The sequence below is a fragment of the Sus scrofa genome, chromosome X (assembly GCF_054392235.1).
Source record: "Sus scrofa isolate SSC_HxYL_T2T_F1_AM1 chromosome X, Sscrofa_HxYL_maternal_Yorkshire_Landrace_v2.0, whole genome shotgun sequence".
NCBI classification, from domain to species: domain Eukaryota; kingdom Metazoa; phylum Chordata; class Mammalia; order Artiodactyla; family Suidae; genus Sus; species Sus scrofa.
Window position 1 is genome coordinate 93,251,747 of NC_139401.1, and position 20,319 is coordinate 93,272,065.

Below are 20,319 nucleotides of genomic sequence, written 5' to 3' on the forward strand. Positions count from 1 at the left end.
GAAAACAGTGTGGAGGTATCTCAGAAAATTAAATATAGAGCTACCATATGATCCAGCAATTCCACTGTTGGGCATATATCTGGACAAAACTTTCTTTGAAAAAGATACATGCACCCCTATTTTCATGGCAGCACTGTTCACAATAGCCAAGACATGGAAACAATCTAAATGTCCATTGATAGATGAATGGATTAAGAAGATGTGGTATATATACACAATGGAATATTACTCAGCCATAAAAAGGACAAACTAATGCCATTTCCAGCAACATGGATAGAGCTAGAGACTCTTTGTAAGAGAAGTGATCCAGAAAGAGAGAGAAAGACACATATTATATGATATCACATATTTATGTAATCTAAAATATGGAACAGATGACCCTAACTAAAAAAGACCCCCAAAAAACCAGAAACAGATCATGGCCAAGGAGAGTAGACTTGGGGTTCCCAAGGGGGAAAGGGGAGGGAGTGGGATGGATGGGCATTTTGCAGGGTTTTTGGATCCAAGTCGTTATATTTGGAATGGATAGGCATTGGGACCCTACTGTACAACACAGGGAAATGTGTGTGATTGGGTCACTTTGCTGTACAACAGAACTTGATAAAACATTGTAAATCAATCAACTATACTTTTATTTTGAAAAAAGACAGTGGGTTTGAACCCCCTCCTAAGCCAGAGATCATGAGTTCAAGTCCCAAACCGAGTCCTGGCTGGGTTTGAGTACCATCTAAGAAGGAGCGTGGTTTCACCTTGAGGACTGAGGCAAACACAGGGCAGTGTCCTGGTTGCCCACATGGCACCCTGTGTTCCCTGCCCATTCTTAACCCTGATATGGTACCTTCCCATTAGCATGTAACAAAATAATGATATAAAAATATTTAACCCAACTATATCTAATTCTTCCTATAAATAATGTTCTCCTAAACCTATTAATCATTAAGATTAAATAATTAGGATTTTAACCTCATACAAAGAAAAACAAAGTACTGCCTGGACCTGGATCAAGAAACAAGCTAATTTTGGGAGTTCCTGTTGTGGTGCACTGGAAATGAATCTGACTAGTATCCATGAGGATGCAGGTGTGATACCTGGCCTTGCTTAGTGGGTCAGGGATCTGGCATTGCCGTGAGCTGTGGTGTAGGTTGCAGACATGGCTCAGATCCCATGTTGCTGTGGTGTGGTGTAGGCAGCTGCAGCTCTCATTTGACTCCTAGTCTGGGAACTTCCACATGCCTCAGGTGCAGCCCTAAAAAGACAAAAAAATTTTTTTTTTAAAGAAAAAGTTAATTTTTTGGAATTCTCGTCATGGCGCAAAGGAAATGAATCCGACTAGGGACCATGAGGTTGCGGGTTCAATCCCTGCCCTTGTTCAGCAGGTTAAGGATCCGGCGTTGCCATGAGCTGTGGTGTAGGTCATCGCATACATGGCTCAGATCTGGTGTTGCTGTGGCTGTGTCATAGGTCGGAGGCAACAGCTCCAATTAGACCCCTAGCCTGGGAACCTCCATATGCTGTGGGTGTGGCCCTAAAAAAGAAAAAAATTTTTTTTAAAAGTTAATTTTTAAAACTCATACCATCAATTTAGAGTTTTCCTAAGTTCCAAAATCTCTCATTACATATCAAAAAGCAGGTCTGGAAGGTTCTGACTATAGATCTATTCCACAAGTTATAGAGAGTGAGAACTTGGGACCTAAAGGAAGTATCCATCCAAAGAGGGGAAAGTTATGGAAGGAGAGAGGGGACAGGAAAGGAGAACAGCCAACCACATGTCTCCTGGCTCAAATCATTCCCCATATTGAAACTCTAGGGTGAATGGGTATTAGTAATGACCAGATGAGTTATTGGAAAATCTCAGAGCACTGGGATTAGTTACTCATTTTCCCAGGTATAAGTTTCAAAAAGCGTGGGGTTCGACATGGAGACAGCAAGTGGCAGAGCAGAAAAGGCTGAGAGAGACGGCTGGTAGGAACATCCTTCATCACTCCCCTTATCTCTGTATGCCCTCCTTAGTTAAGAAAGTCAACAAATCCATCTACTACCTAATTTAAAGGCCTGGATATTGAAAAATACAGGATATATGGTTATGCACTGACAATTGGTTTTTGTGAGATGCAAATATTTATTCAGAGGGAGGTCGTATGATATGGTTATTTGGAGTGTTTATTTGTGGTAAAAACTTAACACATCGAAATACCTTTCCTTCCTTCAAAATAATCTCATCTTCAGATATCTAAGAACAAAGAACAATAGGATAGCGATGGCTAGACCTAATGGAGACCTTGCCAGAGGTAAAGAAATATGATTGAATAAACCAGAAGAACCAGTTTGAATTATTCCACTGCTGGGGAGAGGGAGAAAGAAAATATGAAAGTAAAATGAAAGGAAAGGAGGATCTATATGAAGAGTTCTAAGAAAGGGGTTTTGTGGAACAATAGGGCTGAATGAATTGTCCTTTTCGCCTTCCCAGTTCTTTAGGAGTAATGATGGTAAGGCAATTGACCATCCCTCCTTTCACCGCTGTTCCAAAGCAGCAGAAATCACAGATATGTTCAGCATGCTGGCACATGGGATGAGGACAGCAGCCTTGAAGTAGCATAGCATTGTAGGAGAGGTAAAGACCATGACCATTCACAAAGCAACAAAAACAGACCCAAAAATAAATGTGAAAGATGATTACAAAGAAAATCTCACTAAGTGATGAAAAGAATCTAAATAGATGTGCCTAGATGGGAGAATTGTAAAGTTGTCAATTAATCCATGAGCATAGCACATTTCAATCAAAATATTAATAACAGATTCTGTAGTAAATGACATTAGTGTAATTAATTACACATTTAGGGAAAATTAAGATATGAGGTTTACCTCAACCCAAATGTACACACACACACACACACACACACACACACACCACTAATAGGTTAACAAAGGAGCTTACTCTGAAAAGGAAACTATTTGTATTAGAAGGAAATACAGCCAAATGTTTTCTATAGACTTTGGGCTGTCAAAGACTGCCTTAGTTAAAATAAAAATAGAGAAGTCTAATAGGAGAATATTGAGAGACGTAGAATACAGAAATTTGTGATTGACTAAACATATCACCAAAAATAAAAATAAAGGGAAAGGTTGAGAAAAATCTTTGCAACACATGAATGAGATCAACAGGTAACAAGGGCCGTATTTCAACTCTGGCTAGTGACTACCATATAAATTGTACAGCAAGTCTATACATAGAAAATAAACTTGCTTCTCTCTCACACAAATAATGCAGTTTTGGCGAGGGAAGAACAAATCCTTTTTCCCTCGGTGCTAAAGCAGACAGGGCAGGGGCTGTGAAGTTTCCTGTGGACTAGAACACATCCTGAGAAAGTACCCAGGCCAGAGGCCTGATCCTACACACCCTCCCTGACAAGACACACGCTCCACCTGCCCCAGGCCACCATTGAGCAGGAGGTCCCTGAGTCAGTGAGAGGTTCCTGGGAGAAAGGCGTGTGACTCAAGGCGGATATCCAGAGCAGGAGGCTATGGAAGGGATACCGGACTAGATGCATGAAGGTTCCAGCATGTGCCAGCTCTATCCTGATAATGGAGTGATGAGTTGTGTTGGGCTAATAGTTTCTCCCTTTGGAAAAAGAAGTATGTTTGGGCAACAGCTCTCATCTTGAAGAAAAGCAGGTTCCAAGTACATCCCTGAGACAACCCTGTGAGTGGAAAGGTGTGAAAGGATTAGGAAACCACATAGGAGGGTCTTTTTGTAATTGGGGAGTGGGGAAAGCCGCCCTAAGCCACATGCAAAAGTGAGAGGCAATAAGGGAAACTGAGCCTTCAGGGTGAATAGGAGGCCATGAGCAAGTGAAGAGAAAAGTGATGGAGTGGGAGGTGACACATGCAGCATGAGTAGCTGACAAGGGACTGGCAGATGCCTCACAGGCCTGTGCTGTCCTGTGCTGCAGTGCCCATCACAGCTTAGGGCACTTGGTGGCCCTTAGAAGAGAGGTGGGGCCCGTGCTCCACACAGCTGTCAAACTCTTAGTCAAAAGGTTCTGTGGTGATGCAGCATAGAGACTGACTTGATGAGGGCTGTGCCTGTCCCTGGTGGCAGGTCAATGCCAGGGGACTGCGGTTGAAACTGCTCTGAGAGTGGTACTGGGAGCCCCTATGGGGATGCAGTATTGTGAGATGGGCTGTATCAGCAGGAGAGCTGGATGTCTGCCATCTTGCCTGCACTTCTCCAGGGAGAGGGGATGAGGTAGGTAGGAGGAGAGGACCCCAGGAGAGGTAGCAGGCCGGGAGGGCCCTGGGTATCAGAGCAGAAGCTAGTACCTCCAGGCACAAAATGTAGACCAGACGAGGAAATGAAGAACAAGGAACACCAGAGACTTTCTGGAGCTAGAAGGCAATTTGTACAGGCAGTTCCAGATTTACCCAAGAGACAGCTTTAGCTGGGGTGGCCCCATCAAGGCAGGCACCTCCCCACAGAGTGTGACAACCTCAAGCTTTGATGACCTTGTCCAGTGTTTGCCATGAGGAAACCCAGCAAAGATGTCGGTTGATCGCAGTAACTTTTCTGCTGAGTAGTTCCCTAAGGTTTCATTTTTGAATTAAGCCAGGAAAGGGGCACCAATAGACTCTTTCCAGATATGAAGGGCCCTGAATGTCTGAATTAGGCCCTGACTAGCCCGCTGGCCCCCTGCCCCCACTCCTATCCTCTTCTCCACATAGAATCCACAGGGACCAACACAGCAACCAACCAAGGCATGAAGGGCAGACCAGAGGCCTGAGCTTAATCAGGTCCTGACTAGCCCGCTGGCTCCTGCCCCAACTCCCATCCCCTGCTCTAGGCAGAATCCACGGGGAGTATTTTCAGGAGGGTGGTTCCAGCAAATGGAGAAGGGGCTCTTGACCTGGACCAAGGCCACACCAAGGAGGAGACACTTCAGTGCCAGCAGGCTTCCTGCGACAGCCTTGCTCAGGAGAGGGCCAGGCAGTCTCCCAGGCCCTCGCTGAGAGAGGAGTCAGCAGTGCCTGCCTCAGAGGTGGTGGACCACCGGCTGTGGCAGGACTCCTGCGGGGCCTTGGCAGAGTGCAGAAGAGGAGGGCGGCACATGTGAAGGTGGGACCCCAAACCAGGAGGAAGGAGAAAATCTCTGCCTCTGGGCTGAGACGACAGAGGCTGAGCACCAAGGGGGTCCCTGCTGGCGGCACTGCCAGCAGGCTCCGCTGGGACAAGTGGGTGCGGGGGCTGTGTGCAGGCTGCTCGCTCTTGCTGGGAAACAAGCTGGCTGGTCAGCCCACCTGAGGCTGGCTTGGGAAAAAGGAGGGTCACATCAGCAGCTCTTAGAAAGCCGGACAGGGCCCCTGAGCCAGCCGAGGAAGCCCCAGCGGGGTGAGCCCTGCTGGGGGTGTGCCCCCATGTCAAGCACAGGTCGCATGCTGGCCAACCAAGGCAAGGGGCCTGGGGAGAGGCTGAGTCCCCAGCAGGAGCCCAAGACACGAAGCCTCGGGTGGAAGAGCACAAGCAGGGGAGTGGCAAACCACCTGCAGCCCAGACTCCGGGAGAAGGGAGGACAAACTGGAATAAAATGATGCTCTGTGTGGAGGAGATCAGTCCGAAGAGATAGAGAGAGCACTTGTGAACCATGGATGCTCAGGTGCAGGAGCCCAGAGCACTTTCCCAGGGAGACCAGGCGAGGGCACCGGGCTGAGAAGCAGCACGGCCTGTTGGCCAAGGCTTTGGGGAAGAGGACCACTTCCAGACACATCAAAAACACACAGGGCACCTGGCTTCTGTGACATGGGGGCTGAGGCTTGCTGGGAGGTTGTGGACATGTTGGGGGAGTGGGGTGGAATGAGCTGCCCAGATTCAAGGCGTGGGTCAGTGTGCAGCGCTGGTTTCCTCCCTTCTTCCAAGGGGTGCCAGGAACTTGGATGGGCGGGATGAGTGCGTCTCCTGATGGATGGACCGGCCGAGGCCATGCCACACGCCCCCGTCAGCTGCCCTCCCGCCCCCCAGTCCCTCAGGGATTCCTGGAGGCCTCCGCTGTTCCCTTCCTGGATCCCACAGAAGTACCAGGGATAGGGCAGAAAGGGGCACCCCAGAGGAAGCAAGGGCCAAGCCTTGTCACTCAGCCAGGAATTTGGGCCTGGCATCCCAAGGAAGGGAGGGGGCCTGGAAGCAGGTTGAGCGGCAGCTGCTCCTTCTTAGGAGAGAGAACAACACAAAGCAGGCTCAGCAAGTGACAACCGTTTCTGCTACAAGTGTGCGTTACATGTGCAGGGGTGGGTCGCCCAGCGGCCCCCAAGGATGGGGAGACAAGCCCAGGGACACGCACCTTCCTCTCTAGACCAGCAGGTGAGGAAAGACACCCGCATGCAGGGAGGTATTTCTCTGCACCAGGCATGTGCTGCCTGCTTCACAGCTGTTGTCCCTTTGAGTCCTCCCAACAGCCCACCTTTTTGCTTTTCTTTTCCTACCCTGTGCTGCACAGCAGAACCCCATGGTCCATCTATTTTACATACAGTGGTTTCTGTCTGCAGATCCCAAGCTCCTACTTTACCCCTCCCCCATCCCCTCCCCTTTGGTGACCTCTTTGGTTTGCTTTTGCTTGTGACCAATTCAGACTCCATCTCAACTCCACCCCCTCCCCCTGGCCCGCCCCCCACCCCCAGCCCCTGCTGGACGCTTATCCTGAACCCTGGCACCCATCTCTTCCCCTGCCTCCTGTGGGCACTCGCTGTTACACGGCCATTTGTCAGGGAGCAAAAGGCCCAGTGAGTCAGCATGGATCCTATGTTTTGGTCTTTCTCTTCACACAGCCTGGAAACTCAAGGACAAGCAGTGTCTCGGTTTTGCCCATCAAAGCACACACGTTTATTGATGATACATACCAACGCAGACTTGGTGGGTGAGGTTCAGTCAGTAGGGCACGTACAAGGGGAGGGGAATGTTCTGGGTGAGCAGAGTTTACCACCCATGGGCTCGGGAAGAAGAGAGTAAATGAACAAGAATTCACCCTAAGCAGCAGCAACCAATGCATTTTCAGCACAAGCTCCCATAGACGTCTGGCCTCCATCACTCGGTCCGGTCCGGCTTAGACGGGGAGACCAGCACAGGCAAGCCATCCCTTGTGAGGCTAGAGTACCCTGTTCTTTAACCACGGCTGGCAGCTGAAATGAGCCCTTTCCCCCAGGAAGAAGGCTGTAAGGGAGCAATTTACAACGCACACTGCCTGTGGACTGCACGACCAAGAGCTTCCTGCAAGCTCTGTGGGAACCCTGCCTGGCCAACAAGAGTGTGGTCCTGGATTCGGCAAGTGTGACTTTCACCCAGACATGTGGTGATCGGCTAAGGCTGGATCTTTAACAGCACCCACTGCAGAGTCTCTGAATGAGAACACAAGTGCGCGATCACCGATCGGATTTTGGTTTGGGGTGGATCAGTCCCATCCTGGTGGAGAGGGTCACTTAGGAGGCCAGGGTGTCCGGGAGAAGCTGTCTGTGCGTGTTCCTGATCGAGAGGGACAGGAAAGAGGGCAGCATTTGGGAACCCAGCCACTCCCCCACCAAGACTGGCTTTTCAGACAAACCCATCAAGGGTTTCAAAACCTGCCCCTCAGCACATTCACTTCCCCCAGATAGCAAAGGAAACTTCGAGTCTGAAATGGACTTGGCCAGCATGTTATTAATAACTGCCATGCTTACTAACACATGGAATCCGGCCTGCTGCAGGAATGAGTTGCAGCAGAGTGACACAGTCTCCCGACACACTTCATGGATGTACATCTTCATCTGGCCCTGATTTTCAACACTGGCGTTCCAAAGGTTATCTGCGGCCCAGAGAGCCTTCCCCTCCTCAATGGCAGAGTCAGGAATAGGGATTATGTTTCCAGCAAGGGAGAGGCTGGCCAGTTGACTACTGAGATCCCAGCTAAATGGAAAACCAGCATTCTTGGGCTGACCCAAGAACATTTCTCCCTGAATGAAAGGGCACTCGGAGAGGCCAAGAACACAACTGAAATTTTTAAAGCTTTGAGTACTCCAAGTATTTTTATGTTCATAGGGGAATGGGCGCTGCTTTATTGGGTGTGTTCGGTTGGCCTTGCCCCCACCTGAGGGCCTGTCCTCCGTGCCACCAGGGGCCCCAGGTTCAGTCCAATCTCCATCCTCACTCCAGGGCCAAGCCATAGTTGTGAAATCAAACCAAATCTCGGGCTCCTTCTCATCCAGCTCCTGCTCATCATCCCATTCCTCTTCTTCCTCGTCCAATTTCTCACTGTCATCTCTTCCTATGGTTAGTTTGTAAACGCAGTAGCAAGCACCAGCCCCAATCATCAGTCCTGCTGCCATCCAACCCACTTCCCGAGCCCGGCCCATGCTTAGGTCCCCCCTGGCTGGGGGCAGGACAGGAGAAGGCCTTGTTCCACCTGAATGAAGAGAGTACTTAAGGCCAGAATGAGTAGTGGTGGAGGGGAGATGTCTTCAGCCTATCCCAGGCTCCTGTAGCTCTCTTGTGATGAATCTAGGGGTGAAAAATAATATTAGGGCTTTGGCATCTGCCTGAATTTGTTCCTCACCAGACAGAAAGAGTGGAGTTTGAGTTCTGGTTGAGAGAGGTGGATTATTCAGCAACTATTTCTTTGTTCTTTTCTGTCATCCTCTGTCTTCCCTCAGGACCCACCATTTCTCTTCCAGGGCCTACAGACAAGTGTGGAAGGTGGGGCTGTGACAGCCAGGAGGGTGACAGGAGAGGCTAAACCCTAAGGTTGTCTCCTCCTCTGCCACACCACCACCCCCAAAGACTCATAGGCAGTTTCTTCCACCAACCTCTACCAAAGCCAGGTAAATTCCTTCTTCTTCTCTGTCTTCTGTGGTTAGTGCTCCTTCCAGTGACTGATGGACAGTCTGGCAGAAGGACACATGGATAGACATAGCCAGCTTTAAAGTACTGCAAGTGTAGTGGATGCATCAGCACTAAGAACCAGGTCCCAATACCTGCTTTTTCTGAATTTCTAGCCTTTGACTTTAAAACATTTCTCACACCCTCCCGACTTTGCTAACGCGGGCTTCTCCCCCCCCCCCCCGCCATCCGCCATTTCCCCAGCAAAGGCCGCCACACCCCTTTCCCTGCACAGAAATGGGAGTGGGTGTGGAGAAAGAAGGGGCCGGGAGAGGGCGACTCGACCCGGCCCGCACAGGTCTCAGCTCCTCCCCCACCCCGCCATCCCCCCTACCCCCACCCCAACCCAGGAGCCAGCGCTCATCCCCCACTTCACACGACCTGCAAGTCCCAAGGCACTTTGCTCCTTCCTTCGCCGAGACTTTTCTGGGCGACCTACAGGCCAACAGATCTACAAACCTGCAGACAGACGGGGGACCGAGGGGACCGAGTGCTTGGTGGACGGAGCAGCGCTCTGGACACGAGTGCCCTGACTGTGGAACCTTTCTTTCCCTGGGGGGGGGGGGCTCCTCTGTATCAGCCATTCACTCCCCTCACCCGCCACCCTAAGTCTGCCAGTTCCCTCTACTAAGATGGGCACGAGGAAGGGGGCGGCGGTATTTAGAAAGTAGGCGAGAAGGGGACCCAGCCCCCATTGGCCCGAACCTGGATCCGTGACGCTTTTGGCCCTCTTCCATTCCCATCTCCCTCCAAGCAGAGCCCACGCTCATACCGACCTGCACGGTCCCAAGCTACTTTCCTTCTTCCTTCACGCCTGCAGAGTAATAGGGGGCTGGTACCCAGACGGAGGCGACTAGCAATACTTCTGCTCTAGGCAGCTCTTGGTCACGTGACGCCCGCGTCACCAGTGAGCTCTGGCCCCCAATTTCCCCTCCCACAAGCAGTGCTGCAGGCGCCAGCCTGCCCCGTACCTCCCCCCATCGCACTGGGCCCTGTCACTCTTCTTTTGTAACAATACCAAAAACCAGAAGTGGTCGTGGCTCTCTGGTGTCCGAATTCGCTTTACTCCAATTGCAAGAAGGGGCAGCATTTTTTCTTGGGCCTATCATTCACTTATACTTCTTTTTTGGGGGAAATCTCTTATCCTTTCCTTGGCTCTGAAACTCCTGTCCCCCATTCCTTAATTTCTACCACTTCCCACATCAGTCTCTGCACCAAAATTAGGCAGAGGGGCAGGAAAAAAAGCTGAAGTAGGGGTGAGATTTTTGTTAATATTTTTAACGTGTTTATGTTCTATTTTGTTCCTCCTTTTTTATTGGCTCAAGCAACACTATTTTGCAATCAGAAAATACAAATATATATACACACACACATACATATAAAACATTTATAGGTAAGCATACATACATATATAACACAAGATTTCTTAGTTAATAGGGAGGCCTCATCGATTTAAGCTAATTTGGACCACATTGAAAATATTTTCTTCTGACTGAGCAGGAAACATCAGCTTTCAAACAGCATATTAAACTTTAAAAACATGTCCTTACAAAGCCAGTATGTTTTCCATGTGATTTATAAATTGACAGATGAAAAAAACCTACAGGGAAGTGGTCAGTGTTTTAATTGTGACCAGTTTAGATAGGTGAACTACTATTCATTTCTTCTTCCTGGCTGACCTCTCACATGATAGAGATCATCAGAGAAGACTGCTAGATGGGATGGCTTTCATTCTGGCGTCAAAAGACAGATTTATGCAGACCCCAACTCAGATGAACCTTACAAATTAGAAACATCATAGATTAGCTTGCTTTTCATCAAATGTCTTTAAAATCTATTTGGAAGTTTCAGGGTATAACCCATAAATCATCCAGAAATTAGAATTTCCTGTCTCCCATGGATCAGGACACTGCGAAATACCTCCACCATCTGCCATTCAAGCAGTGTATGCCCCCACCCCACTCCCAGCAAAAGCTAGTGGTCAGCATTTTCCAGTGGAAATAGTGGCGAGGGTCTGTTGGTGATTGAATCACTTTGAAACTCTTGAGATCCATGCCATTTTTCTCTCACCAAAAAACCCCAAAAAACAAAAACAAAAACAAAACACACCACAGTATAGGATCCCAAGCAGTCGCCAGGAGAAAGAGGCCTTTTCATTCCCTTTATTCTGTTATAATTCTGCTGCACCACCCAATCCAAGCCCCTCAGAATAATCCCAGAACTCAGGGACGAAGTATGCAGAAGTTAGTCCCCAGACATCCAGCTGTCCCCGCTGGGGAGTCATACTCTAAATATAGACCCTTCAGGCAGCCTCTTTCTTAGAAACGTTGAAATATGACACCCAAGCAGGAAGCTTCCTGGGTGAGGGGCCCCTGTGTGAGGGAGGCCCTTTCAGGAGGTGAGCCAGGAAGCTTGAGAGAGTGCTTTGCTGGTGAATATTCAGAAATCGAGAACACATCACAACTTTCCCATCTTCCTCAAACTTTATAGTCCAAACACACCAACGTTATACCCCATCTCTCTAAACCCCCTACCTCATTTGTTTTACCATCATCTCCTTACACCATTCTATTCATCACCCTTTATTTACCTCTCTGAGGCAAATGAATTCTATTTATGCAGGCTTATTAACAGAAATCGCAGATTCAACTGTCCATCATTCAATTTTGGGCTGCCAAGTATTTATATAAGTGGCTTCTGTTTATTTTGAAAAAAAAATACATATATATATTAGAAAGAACTAAGGAGTATGAGAAACTTAACAAAGGTGCTTTGGTGTCATAGATTTGGCTCTACAATAAGGGCTCATTTTCAGAACTTTTAGCCAGACTTCAAGGACAAAAGCTCCACTCTTACCTCTCTTCATTAGTAAACAATATCTCCCTCCCCTTAAGTATATTTTTCAGTTGTTCCAGTGTATAACCCCTGACCACCATCCTCCCAGGCTGTCAGACCTTTCCTGTTTGGATCCACTCCCTCTTGAAACTTCCAAATCCCATGGGAATGATAACCCTTTCAATTCTCTTACTTTATAAATTTTGATCCACAATTCCTACCAAGGAACCTGGGGACTAGCATTTAAAGTCTATTTTGCTCTCCATTATACACCCCATTTTTTAAAATTTAAGGGCATGCTGTTTGCCTGACATACTCTTTCAAACACGAAAAATGGAAAATCTTTAAGCACTTCTTCAGACCAGCCTTCAAAAGACAGTGAAGCCACCGCCCAAAGGAAACTTTTGACTTAAACCAGTATATGGTCACATGTGATGTATGATTTATAAAGTAGCTGAAAATGGAAAGGACCAGCAGGTTGTAACCCTAATGGAGTTATGGAGGGTGAGAAAAATACAGAAGATTGTTATTTTAAAAAGCTATATTACTTTTTGCATTATGTTATTTATTTTTGGATTGTGTATTAGTTAATTTTCTTTGATTACAAGCAACAGAAACCAAATCTGGTTAATGCAAACAATGATGGAATGTTGAAGATCAGCATCAGATTTGAGACATCTAGTGGGAGGAATTGATAGATGGGCTCTTCAGGATGCCATAATTCCACTGATTTTCAGTTTTCTATCTCCGTTTGAGGTTTAAATTTCAGTAAGAGAGTATGGAGTTGGTCTGTTTGGGTCACAATGCCCACCCTTTTGCTGGGGAAAATGACAGGGTATGTAAAATGTAAATGGCGATTCCTTTCTCTTCCCAGAGAGAAATGTATACTGTTTCAGATATTATTGTTGATTTGCAGGAGCCCTTCAACTACTTTGGATATGATGCTTTGTTCATCTGGGACTGAGGTGCTGGGGGGCCTATCTGCCACGGCATGCTTTAGTCGTAATTTTCTTTTCTTTCTTTCTTTTTTTTTTGGTTTTTTAGGCTCACACCTGCAGCATATGGAGGTTCCCAGGCTAGGGGTCTAATCAGAGCTGCAGCTGCCGGCCTACGCCACAGCCACAGCAACGCAGGATCCAAGATGCTTCTTCAACCCACACCACAGCTCACGGCAATGCTGGATCCTTAACCCACTGAGCAAGGCCAGGGATTGAACCCACAACCTCATGATTCCTAGTCGGATTCGTTTCTACTGCGCCACAATGGGAACTCCAGTTGTAATTTTTACATTAACTGAACACTAGAGAGGTACAGTTCTGAAATGGTGATGCACTAGGCTGTCTTGTAAGCCAAAGCTACTTGGCTTCCCTGATAGGATTCCACAAGGTTGCATCTAGAGTTCAGAGCCTTGTCCTCATCCCGTCATGATCAATACCTGATTTTGTCTGTACGCTGAGAGTGGATGCCTCTGTCAAGGAAAGACTCCCATTCACAGAGACATATCTAAATCTATATCTGAATGCCCCAGTGCATGGATTTCTGCATTTTCTCCCTGTAAGAAGGCCACAAGGGAAACTAAGTCTCACAAGGGAGTGACAACTGAAGAATTTATCCTGAAAAATACAACCGTCAAGGGTACTAGAGGTTTCTGTCAGTTTTATCAGCCCATTCACTCCCTGTTGGCAAGCTACTACTTGGGAAACCACAACCTCAGAAGGTGGCTTGGTGAGCCTGCAATCAGAGCAAGGGCATTGGTGCACTTTAAGAAGTGGCTTTTAGCTAAGAAACTTGAAGTACACTTACACATCATGGGGATGGCTCTGCCAAAGAAAGCTAATTTTTCCATTCATCTTGGCCAAGACTCGCTCTCCTCCAGACAGTGCTTGGGTGGGAACTATCAACACTTTCCTCTGACTCTGCTTTTCATATATCCCTATGCTTGAATAAGCCCCCTCGCTGCACATGATCTTTCTCTAAACACAGCATCATAGTTGATCTGGTTTCTGCTTACTAAATTTCAGTCATACCCTGTTCACCTTAAACTTATACAGTGCTGTATCTCAATTATTTCTCAATAAAACTCGAAGAAAAAATAAAATTCAGTCATAGTCAAGTGCTGTCTTCCAAAAGTTACATCAACTTGAACTTTCTTAGAGTTTTGCCTGTTCCCAAACTTCCTAATTTCTTGATTTATGCCCCTGTTGTCTGTGGATCTTAAAATTCATACTCAGATAATAACCTTATATCTGAACTATTAGGGCATATTTCACTGTAGACCTCATGTTCTGACATTATTTTATTATTTTGCCCACTCATAAAAAAATTCGATCATTGCTGACAGGTGAATCATTCATTAAACTGGTCGTTGAAAAGGTTTCACACTAATTCCTAGATACCGAGGTTGGCCAATTTTGTCTTAGTCTCACTGTTCCACTAACATCTATTCCATTTTAAAATGATATTCTCTATTTATGCCTGAGTGTATTTTATAATGTTCTTTGTATGCCACTCACTCTGTCGGTGTGCATGCCTGTATGATACACATCCACTATGTTGGTGCGATTTCCACTCAACATTTTCTGTGTCACTTGCTTCTGAGAGCTCCATGCCTCTTCCTTGCTAACTGATGCAAGTAAAAGTCTGTAGCTCTCCCGTTTTGAAGACTGGCCTAGTCTGCTGTATGTATTCTCAGACATACTGATTAGCTCATTCAGGATTATGTTATGTGCTAGGCCCCCAAAGACATTAAGATGGCTTTCTGTAACACTCCCCACAAGTGAGAAAGTGTGGTACATTTTGGAGGCCATCACCCAACACCACTCTCCAACTCCCACTCTTTTTTTTTCTGCAAATGAAAATAGCTTTACAGCAATTTTTTTTTTTCATAAAAAGAATGCAGGCTGCGGGTGGGAGAAGGGCAGAAGGGAAAGAACAAAAACGCATTAAGAAAGGAAAACACACACACACACTCACTCACTCCAGGGCTCCTTTTCAGATGGCTTTTTCATTTCAGATCTGGGACTGGATTTCAGAGGAAACCGTAGACATTTATAGCTGGGAGGCGGGGAGGTGGAAGGAGAGGTTGCTGTCCCAGGAGCCTAGGGAAGGAAGAGGCAGTTTTTCAAAAAGTACAAGTGGCCAGTAACCCCAGGGGGAGATGCTGTCCCTTTCTGGTAATGGGGGAAGGCAAACACAACTATAAGGAGATGGGATTGGCAACGAAGAAAGAGTAACAAGGCCTGGTGTGGGGGAGGGAATGGAGGGGGGCGGGCCCTCTTCTGCCGCACTGCTGGTGGGAGGGGAAATTGGGGACCCGAGTTGGTGGATGACGTAGCTCTCACGTGACCAAGAGCTGACGTGTGCAGAAGTCCTTCTTGTTCTGGTCGTTGTTCCCCGTCTGAGTACCAGCTCCCCACTGCCCTGAGGGTGAGCGGGCCGGTGGCAGAGGGAAGGAGGAGGAGAAGGAAATTGTCCCGGATCCCTGCAGGTCAGTGCCAGGGAGATTCCAGAAGGTGGGGGTGGCCGAGGGTGCAGGGCGCAGACCGTCGCGGGTCTTGGGGCGCCTCTGTTGTCTCTCCCACTCGCCGCCGGCTTTGCAAGACATCTGTCCCGCCCGCAGCCCATTTCGATGCTGCGAAATGGTGAGTAGGGGGATGTTTGGGGAGGAGCCCAGAGATCCGGAGGTGGGAACCTGGTGGGAACCGAGGCCGTAATCTGCAAAGGGAGCTGTGGCCTGGGTGTTGGCCCCCCAGTCCTTCAGGACAGTGCTGGCCGGGAAAAACTGCACTTAGCGAGGGGGGAGTGCAACGTGATGTGTCAGCAGAAGCCCCCAAGAGGGTAATGGGGGTGGGAAACCTTTGACAACCAGGCCTCCGAATTAGGAAAGAGTTTTCTGTTCTGGGGACTGGTCCGTCCACCAAGCACTCGGTAGCGTCTGTTTCCCGTCTTTCTGTGACTGTGTTTTCCTGACCATGGCTCTGTGTCTTGTGGGTCCGAGCCTCTCCCGGGTTGCCAGTCTTTCTGTAGGTTGCGGCACTACGGCAGGCTACAGAAGAGGAAGGAAATTAACCCCGATCGGTGAAGGTCGATTTGAGGGTAAGACCATCTGGGGACCCTAACAGGGCTGGTGATGGGGGTGGGTAGAAACCAGAGGTGGCAATGATCTAGGTTAGGTCTGAGTCTGAGTGTGTTTCTTACACTCTGGGGACTGTGTCGAAATGGCGTGCGTTGTGTGTGTGTGTGTGTGCGCGAGCGTGTGCGCGCCCGTGTGTCGCGGGGGTGGGGGAGAATGACAGAAGGGAAACCTATCAGATAGTTTGTTCATAATCCTCTTCTCTCAACAGCACTTAGTCCCCATGTTTTCGATCTGTCATCCTGCAGGTCTGCTGTAGCAGGTGGCACCAGTTGAAGCGAGGGAGGAAGTTTCCTCGGATCAGTAGAGGTCGGTGTGGGCGTGGGGGCTGCTTAGAATGGGGGAGGGGTTGGAAATCGCCCGTGGTTGGACAGGCTCACCCAATCCTACTTTATTTCCCTAACATCCCTCCCATTTCAGGCTAGGGAAGGGGCAGGCATGTGCATGTTTTGGATGGCATAGAGAAGTTTTCTAAAAAAAAAATATGACAACCTAGATGGTGAATCAGGAAAGCAACGAATGAACAGTCAATCCATTAAGCCTTTAGTTCTCACTGGCTCTGGTCTCTCTGCAGATCACAAGGGTTGTTGGGCGTGGCACACCTCCAGGGGAGGGAAGAAGGGGCAAACTGCTTGTCTGGAGGAGGTTAGTGCAAGGGTGCTACTCCCTGTGAACACCGATTTTGGGGTGGCTGAGGCCCCAGCAGAGACTGTGGGCTCTGTTGCCTTTATCTAGGCTTGGGGAGGGTGTGGACTGGGGAGGGTAGGAGGAGGGTGAAGTGAGAGGGCACAGTTTGTTAACAATCTACATTTCCTACCAAGAACTCATTTACTTGTCCCTCTGTGCAACTCCCTGCATGGGATAACACAGAGAGAAGAGAAACTCAAACCCCATTTCCTTCCTCCACCCCTAGGTCCACTTGTAGTGTCAGCTACTGTGGCCTTGAAGTGGGGCTGAAGACAAGACGATCACCCTCTGCAGGCCTGCACCCAGCCAGGCCTATAGCCATCCTCCCCCAGCCTGAGTGACTACTCTGTTCCTTGGTCCCTGATACTGTCAGGGACGATTGCATGGGCTACGCCAGGAAAGTAGGCTGGGTGACTGCGGGACTGGTGATTGGGGCTGGCGCCTGTTACTGCATTTACAGACTGACCAGGGGAAGAAAACAGAACAAGGAGAAAATGGCTGAGGGCGGGTCCGGGGACGTGGATGATGTTGGGGACTGTCCTGGGGCCAGGTACAATGACTGGTCAGACGATGATGATGACAACAGTGAGAACAAAGGTATAGTATGGTATCCACCTTGGGCCCGAATTGGGACTGAGGCTGGGACCAGAGCTAGGGCCAGAGCAAGGGCCAGGGCTACCCGGGCACGGAGGGCCGTCCAGAAAAGGGCTTCCCCCAATTCAGATGATACCGTTTTGTCCCCTCAGGAGCTACAAAAAGTTCTTTGCTTGGTTGAGATGTCTGAAAAGCCTTATATTCTTGAAGCAGCTTTAATTGCTCTGGGTAACAACGCTGCTTATGCGTTTAACAGAGATATTATTCGTGATCTGGGTGGTCTCCCAATTGTGGCAAAGATTCTCAATACTCGGGATCCCATAGTTAAGGAAAAGGCTTTAATTGTCCTAAATAACTTGAGTGTGAATGCTGAAAATCAGCGCCGGCTTAAGATATACATGAATCAAGTGTGTGATGACACAATCACTTCTCGCTTGAACTCATCTGTGCAGCTGGCGGGACTAAGATTGCTTACGAACATGACTGTTACTAATGAGTATCAGCACATGCTTGCTAATTCCATTTCAGACTTTTTTCGTTTATTTTCAGCGGGAAATGAAGAAACCAAATTTCAGGTTTTGAAACTCCTTTTGAATTTGGCTGAAAATCCAGCCATGACTAGAGAACTGCTTAGGGCCCAAGTACCATCTTCGCTGGGCTCCCTCTTTAATAAGAAGGAGAACAAAGAGGTGATTCTTAAGCTTCTAGTCATATTTGAGAACATAATTGACAATTTTAAATGGGAAGAAGATGAACCTACTCAGAATCAGTTCAGCGAAGGTTCACTTTTTTTCTTTTTAAAAGAATTTCAAGTGTGTGCTGATAAGATTCTGGGGATAGAAAGTCATCAGGATTTTTTGGTGAAAGTAAAAGTTGGAAAATTCATGGCCAAACTGGCTGAGCATATGTTCCCAAAGAGCCAGGAATAACTTCTTGATTTTGTAGTTTAGAAGCAACACACGTTGTAAACTGTTCCTTTTCTCCACCTTGTTTATATGGTAAAGGAATTCTTTCAGCTGCCAATTTTGAGTAATGAATATCATATTGTATCCTCAACACTGATATTTATCTGAGTTGGTCTTCAGGTCTAAGCTGGATGAGTGAATATCACTACTTGTTCTGAAAACACGTTTGTTGCTTTTTATCTTGCTGCCTAGATTGAAATATTTTTACTCTTTCTTCTGCATAAGTGACAGTGAACTAATTCATCATAAATAAGCTCCTTCCTGTCATTTGCATTGACTTCATTTGTGTATCATCAATAAAGTTGTGCATTAATGCTGAGAAAAAAAAAAGAAAGAAAGAAGGAAAGAAACCATCCTTGTCTTTCAGTTTATAATCTAGTTGGAGAGATAAGAAACATGCAAACAAAAAGATAACAGAATAACTCGAACATAGATACTCATTGTCAAATATGTGAGCTCAGAGCACAGAGGAAGCAAAGACTTCTGTGGGATACAGTAGTCAGTTACAGATTTTTGGAAAAAGTGGTCATTGAAAATGAATTCTCAGTGGGGTGGGTAGTTAGGGCATTCCATGTGATGGGAGTGAGGGGGGGACTGGTGTGAGAAAGGTATGGAGGTAGGAACTCTTCCTATGACAGTGAGGAGACTAGTCTGCTTAGTGTGGAAGTAAACAGATTTGGGAAGCCAGCTGCAGCCAGTTTGTGAACTCTTTCAATATTATCCCACTGAACACTGAGAGCCACTAAATAATTCTGACTAGGAAGGATAATTGTAATTCATATAAAAGTCCCTCTTTCATCTATTGTGCAATGTCCATGAGGGTGTGGCAAAATGGACCCTTTCAAAATGGACCTTACAGTGGCACAGGGTTTGTGAAGGGCCATTTGGCAATATATATCATAAGCCTTAAAATATGTAAACCCTTTGTCCTAAGGAAATAATTGAAACATTGGCCAAAGATTGTATTACAAGGCTGTAACTCTCAGAACTGTGTGAAAGAGTAAAAATTGGAAACAACCTAAATGTCTAGCACACTGGATTGGTTAATAAATTAAGGAATGTTCACACGGTCTAAGATAAACATGTTGATTAGAATTCATATTGCCAGGAAAAGATATTCATTATGAATTGTTAAGTGAGAAAGGTAGGTTAGATAGCAGTATTTATAGTATGATTCCATTTTTTTTTGAGAATATAAAACATGTTTAAGTAGATACTAAAAACTCTGGAATTACAGATATCCAGAGTAACAGTGGTTATCTTTGGGTGAAAGGATAGAGTGATTTTTACCTTTTTACTTTTTATTCATCTACATATTCTTATTTATGTAAAACCAATAATTATTTTTCAAAAATTTTTAAAAAAGAAAAGCATTGGGAATGAAGCAGTGATTGGTTGGAGCATGTACTGAGCCGAAAAAACAATTAAACAGGAGATGGGTTTAAGTTTTCTCTTTGAAATAATAGGTGAGTACTGAAGATGGCACTCATTGTGAGGACAGATGAAGAAATACATGCGGAATACTTAGAATGTTTTGGCACGTAGCATTTAATTAAGAAAAGTGAGTACGCTTAATTCCCTAGAATTCAGGACTGATCATTCTTTTGGTTGACCTTTGTTTTGCTGGGGGCGTTCTGCCACGTGTCAGCATCATTTAATAAATAATAACAACAATAAAGGTTAGCATTTATTAAGTTACTATGGTGTAGAGTTCTGTCATTCCTGCAAGGCAACTGTTAAAATAATTTCTCAAATAAATAGGGTTTCCTTATTTCTAAGGACTCAAAGTGTTTCATCAGACATGATCTTACCCGCTCTCACAACATATTCCTAGTTAGTTTGGGGATGTTATCCTGCTTTATACATGAGGCCAGGAAAGAGTAAAATCTCTGTTTTAGCCTCAGGCTTCCATATACTTTCTCTAATGTTGCCTATAGTAGACAAAAGGACCAAGGACTGCTTGCCTTAAAGTTGTTGGGTATGGTGACCCTATTGAATTATGCACATGTGGGGATTCATTTAACATCAGTTTTAGGGGTGGAATGAGGTCAAGGGAACTAAAATTTTTCTTGCAAAAAAGATTTGGGAGGGGAAGACTAATCCATTTAAAATAAATTGAGTTTGAGGTACCTATGTCACATCCAGATGGAGACAGAATATTGTCATTTGAATTTATTGATCTGGCACTCAGAGAAGACTAGGCTGCAGATACA

The 20,319-nt window shown here is 46.7% G+C and overlaps 2 protein-coding genes across 11 annotated transcripts; one reads left to right on the forward strand and one right to left on the reverse strand.

Moving 5' to 3' along the window:
* Positions 1-6,844: 6,844 nt before the first annotated feature.
* LOC100520992 (protein ARMCX6) lies at positions 6,845-9,784 on the reverse strand. 7 transcript variants are annotated; one of them, XM_005657855.4, is made up of 4 exons: positions 9,670-9,784; positions 9,275-9,352; positions 8,821-8,898; positions 6,845-8,515 (listed from the first exon to the last, which is right to left on the reverse strand). In XM_005657855.4, the coding sequence occupies exon 4, from the start codon at positions 8,368-8,370 to the stop codon at positions 7,462-7,464; it is 909 nt and encodes a 302-aa protein (XP_005657912.1). In that variant the 5' UTR covers positions 8,371-8,515; positions 8,821-8,898; positions 9,275-9,352; positions 9,670-9,784; the 3' UTR covers positions 6,845-7,461. The 7 variants fall into 7 exon arrangements, 5 of the variants coding, with proteins under 5 accessions (XP_005657912.1, XP_013846416.1, XP_005657911.1 ...); XM_013990962.3 differs by having other exon boundaries at positions 8,821-8,941; XM_005657854.4 differs by having other exon boundaries at positions 9,275-9,445.
* A 5,301-nt stretch (positions 9,785-15,085) lies between these two features.
* ARMCX3 (armadillo repeat containing X-linked 3) lies at positions 15,086-19,804 on the forward strand. 4 transcript variants are annotated; one of them, XM_005657857.4, is made up of 5 exons: positions 15,086-15,369; positions 15,744-15,823; positions 16,109-16,169; positions 16,435-16,505; positions 16,774-19,804. In XM_005657857.4, exon 5 carries the CDS (start codon positions 16,931-16,933, stop codon positions 18,068-18,070), a length of 1,140 nt encoding a protein of 379 aa, XP_005657914.1. In that variant the 5' UTR covers positions 15,086-15,369; positions 15,744-15,823; positions 16,109-16,169; positions 16,435-16,505; positions 16,774-16,930; the 3' UTR covers positions 18,071-19,804. The 4 variants fall into 4 exon arrangements, with proteins under 4 accessions (XP_005657914.1, XP_003135299.1, XP_003135301.1 ...); XM_003135251.5 differs by having other exon boundaries at positions 15,086-15,215; XM_003135253.5 differs by lacking the exon at positions 16,435-16,505.
* The last annotated feature ends 515 nt before the right edge of the window (positions 19,805-20,319 follow it).

Bases quoted from the DNA above. Each gene is read 5' to 3' on its own strand.
- LOC100520992 (XM_003135248.5), bottom strand. From the start codon at position 8,370: ATGGGCCGGGCTCGGGAAGTGGGTTGGATGGCAGCAGGACTGATGATT.
- ARMCX3 (XM_005657857.4), top strand. From the start codon at position 16,931: ATGGGCTACGCCAGGAAAGTAGGCTGGGTGACTGCGGGACTGGTGATT.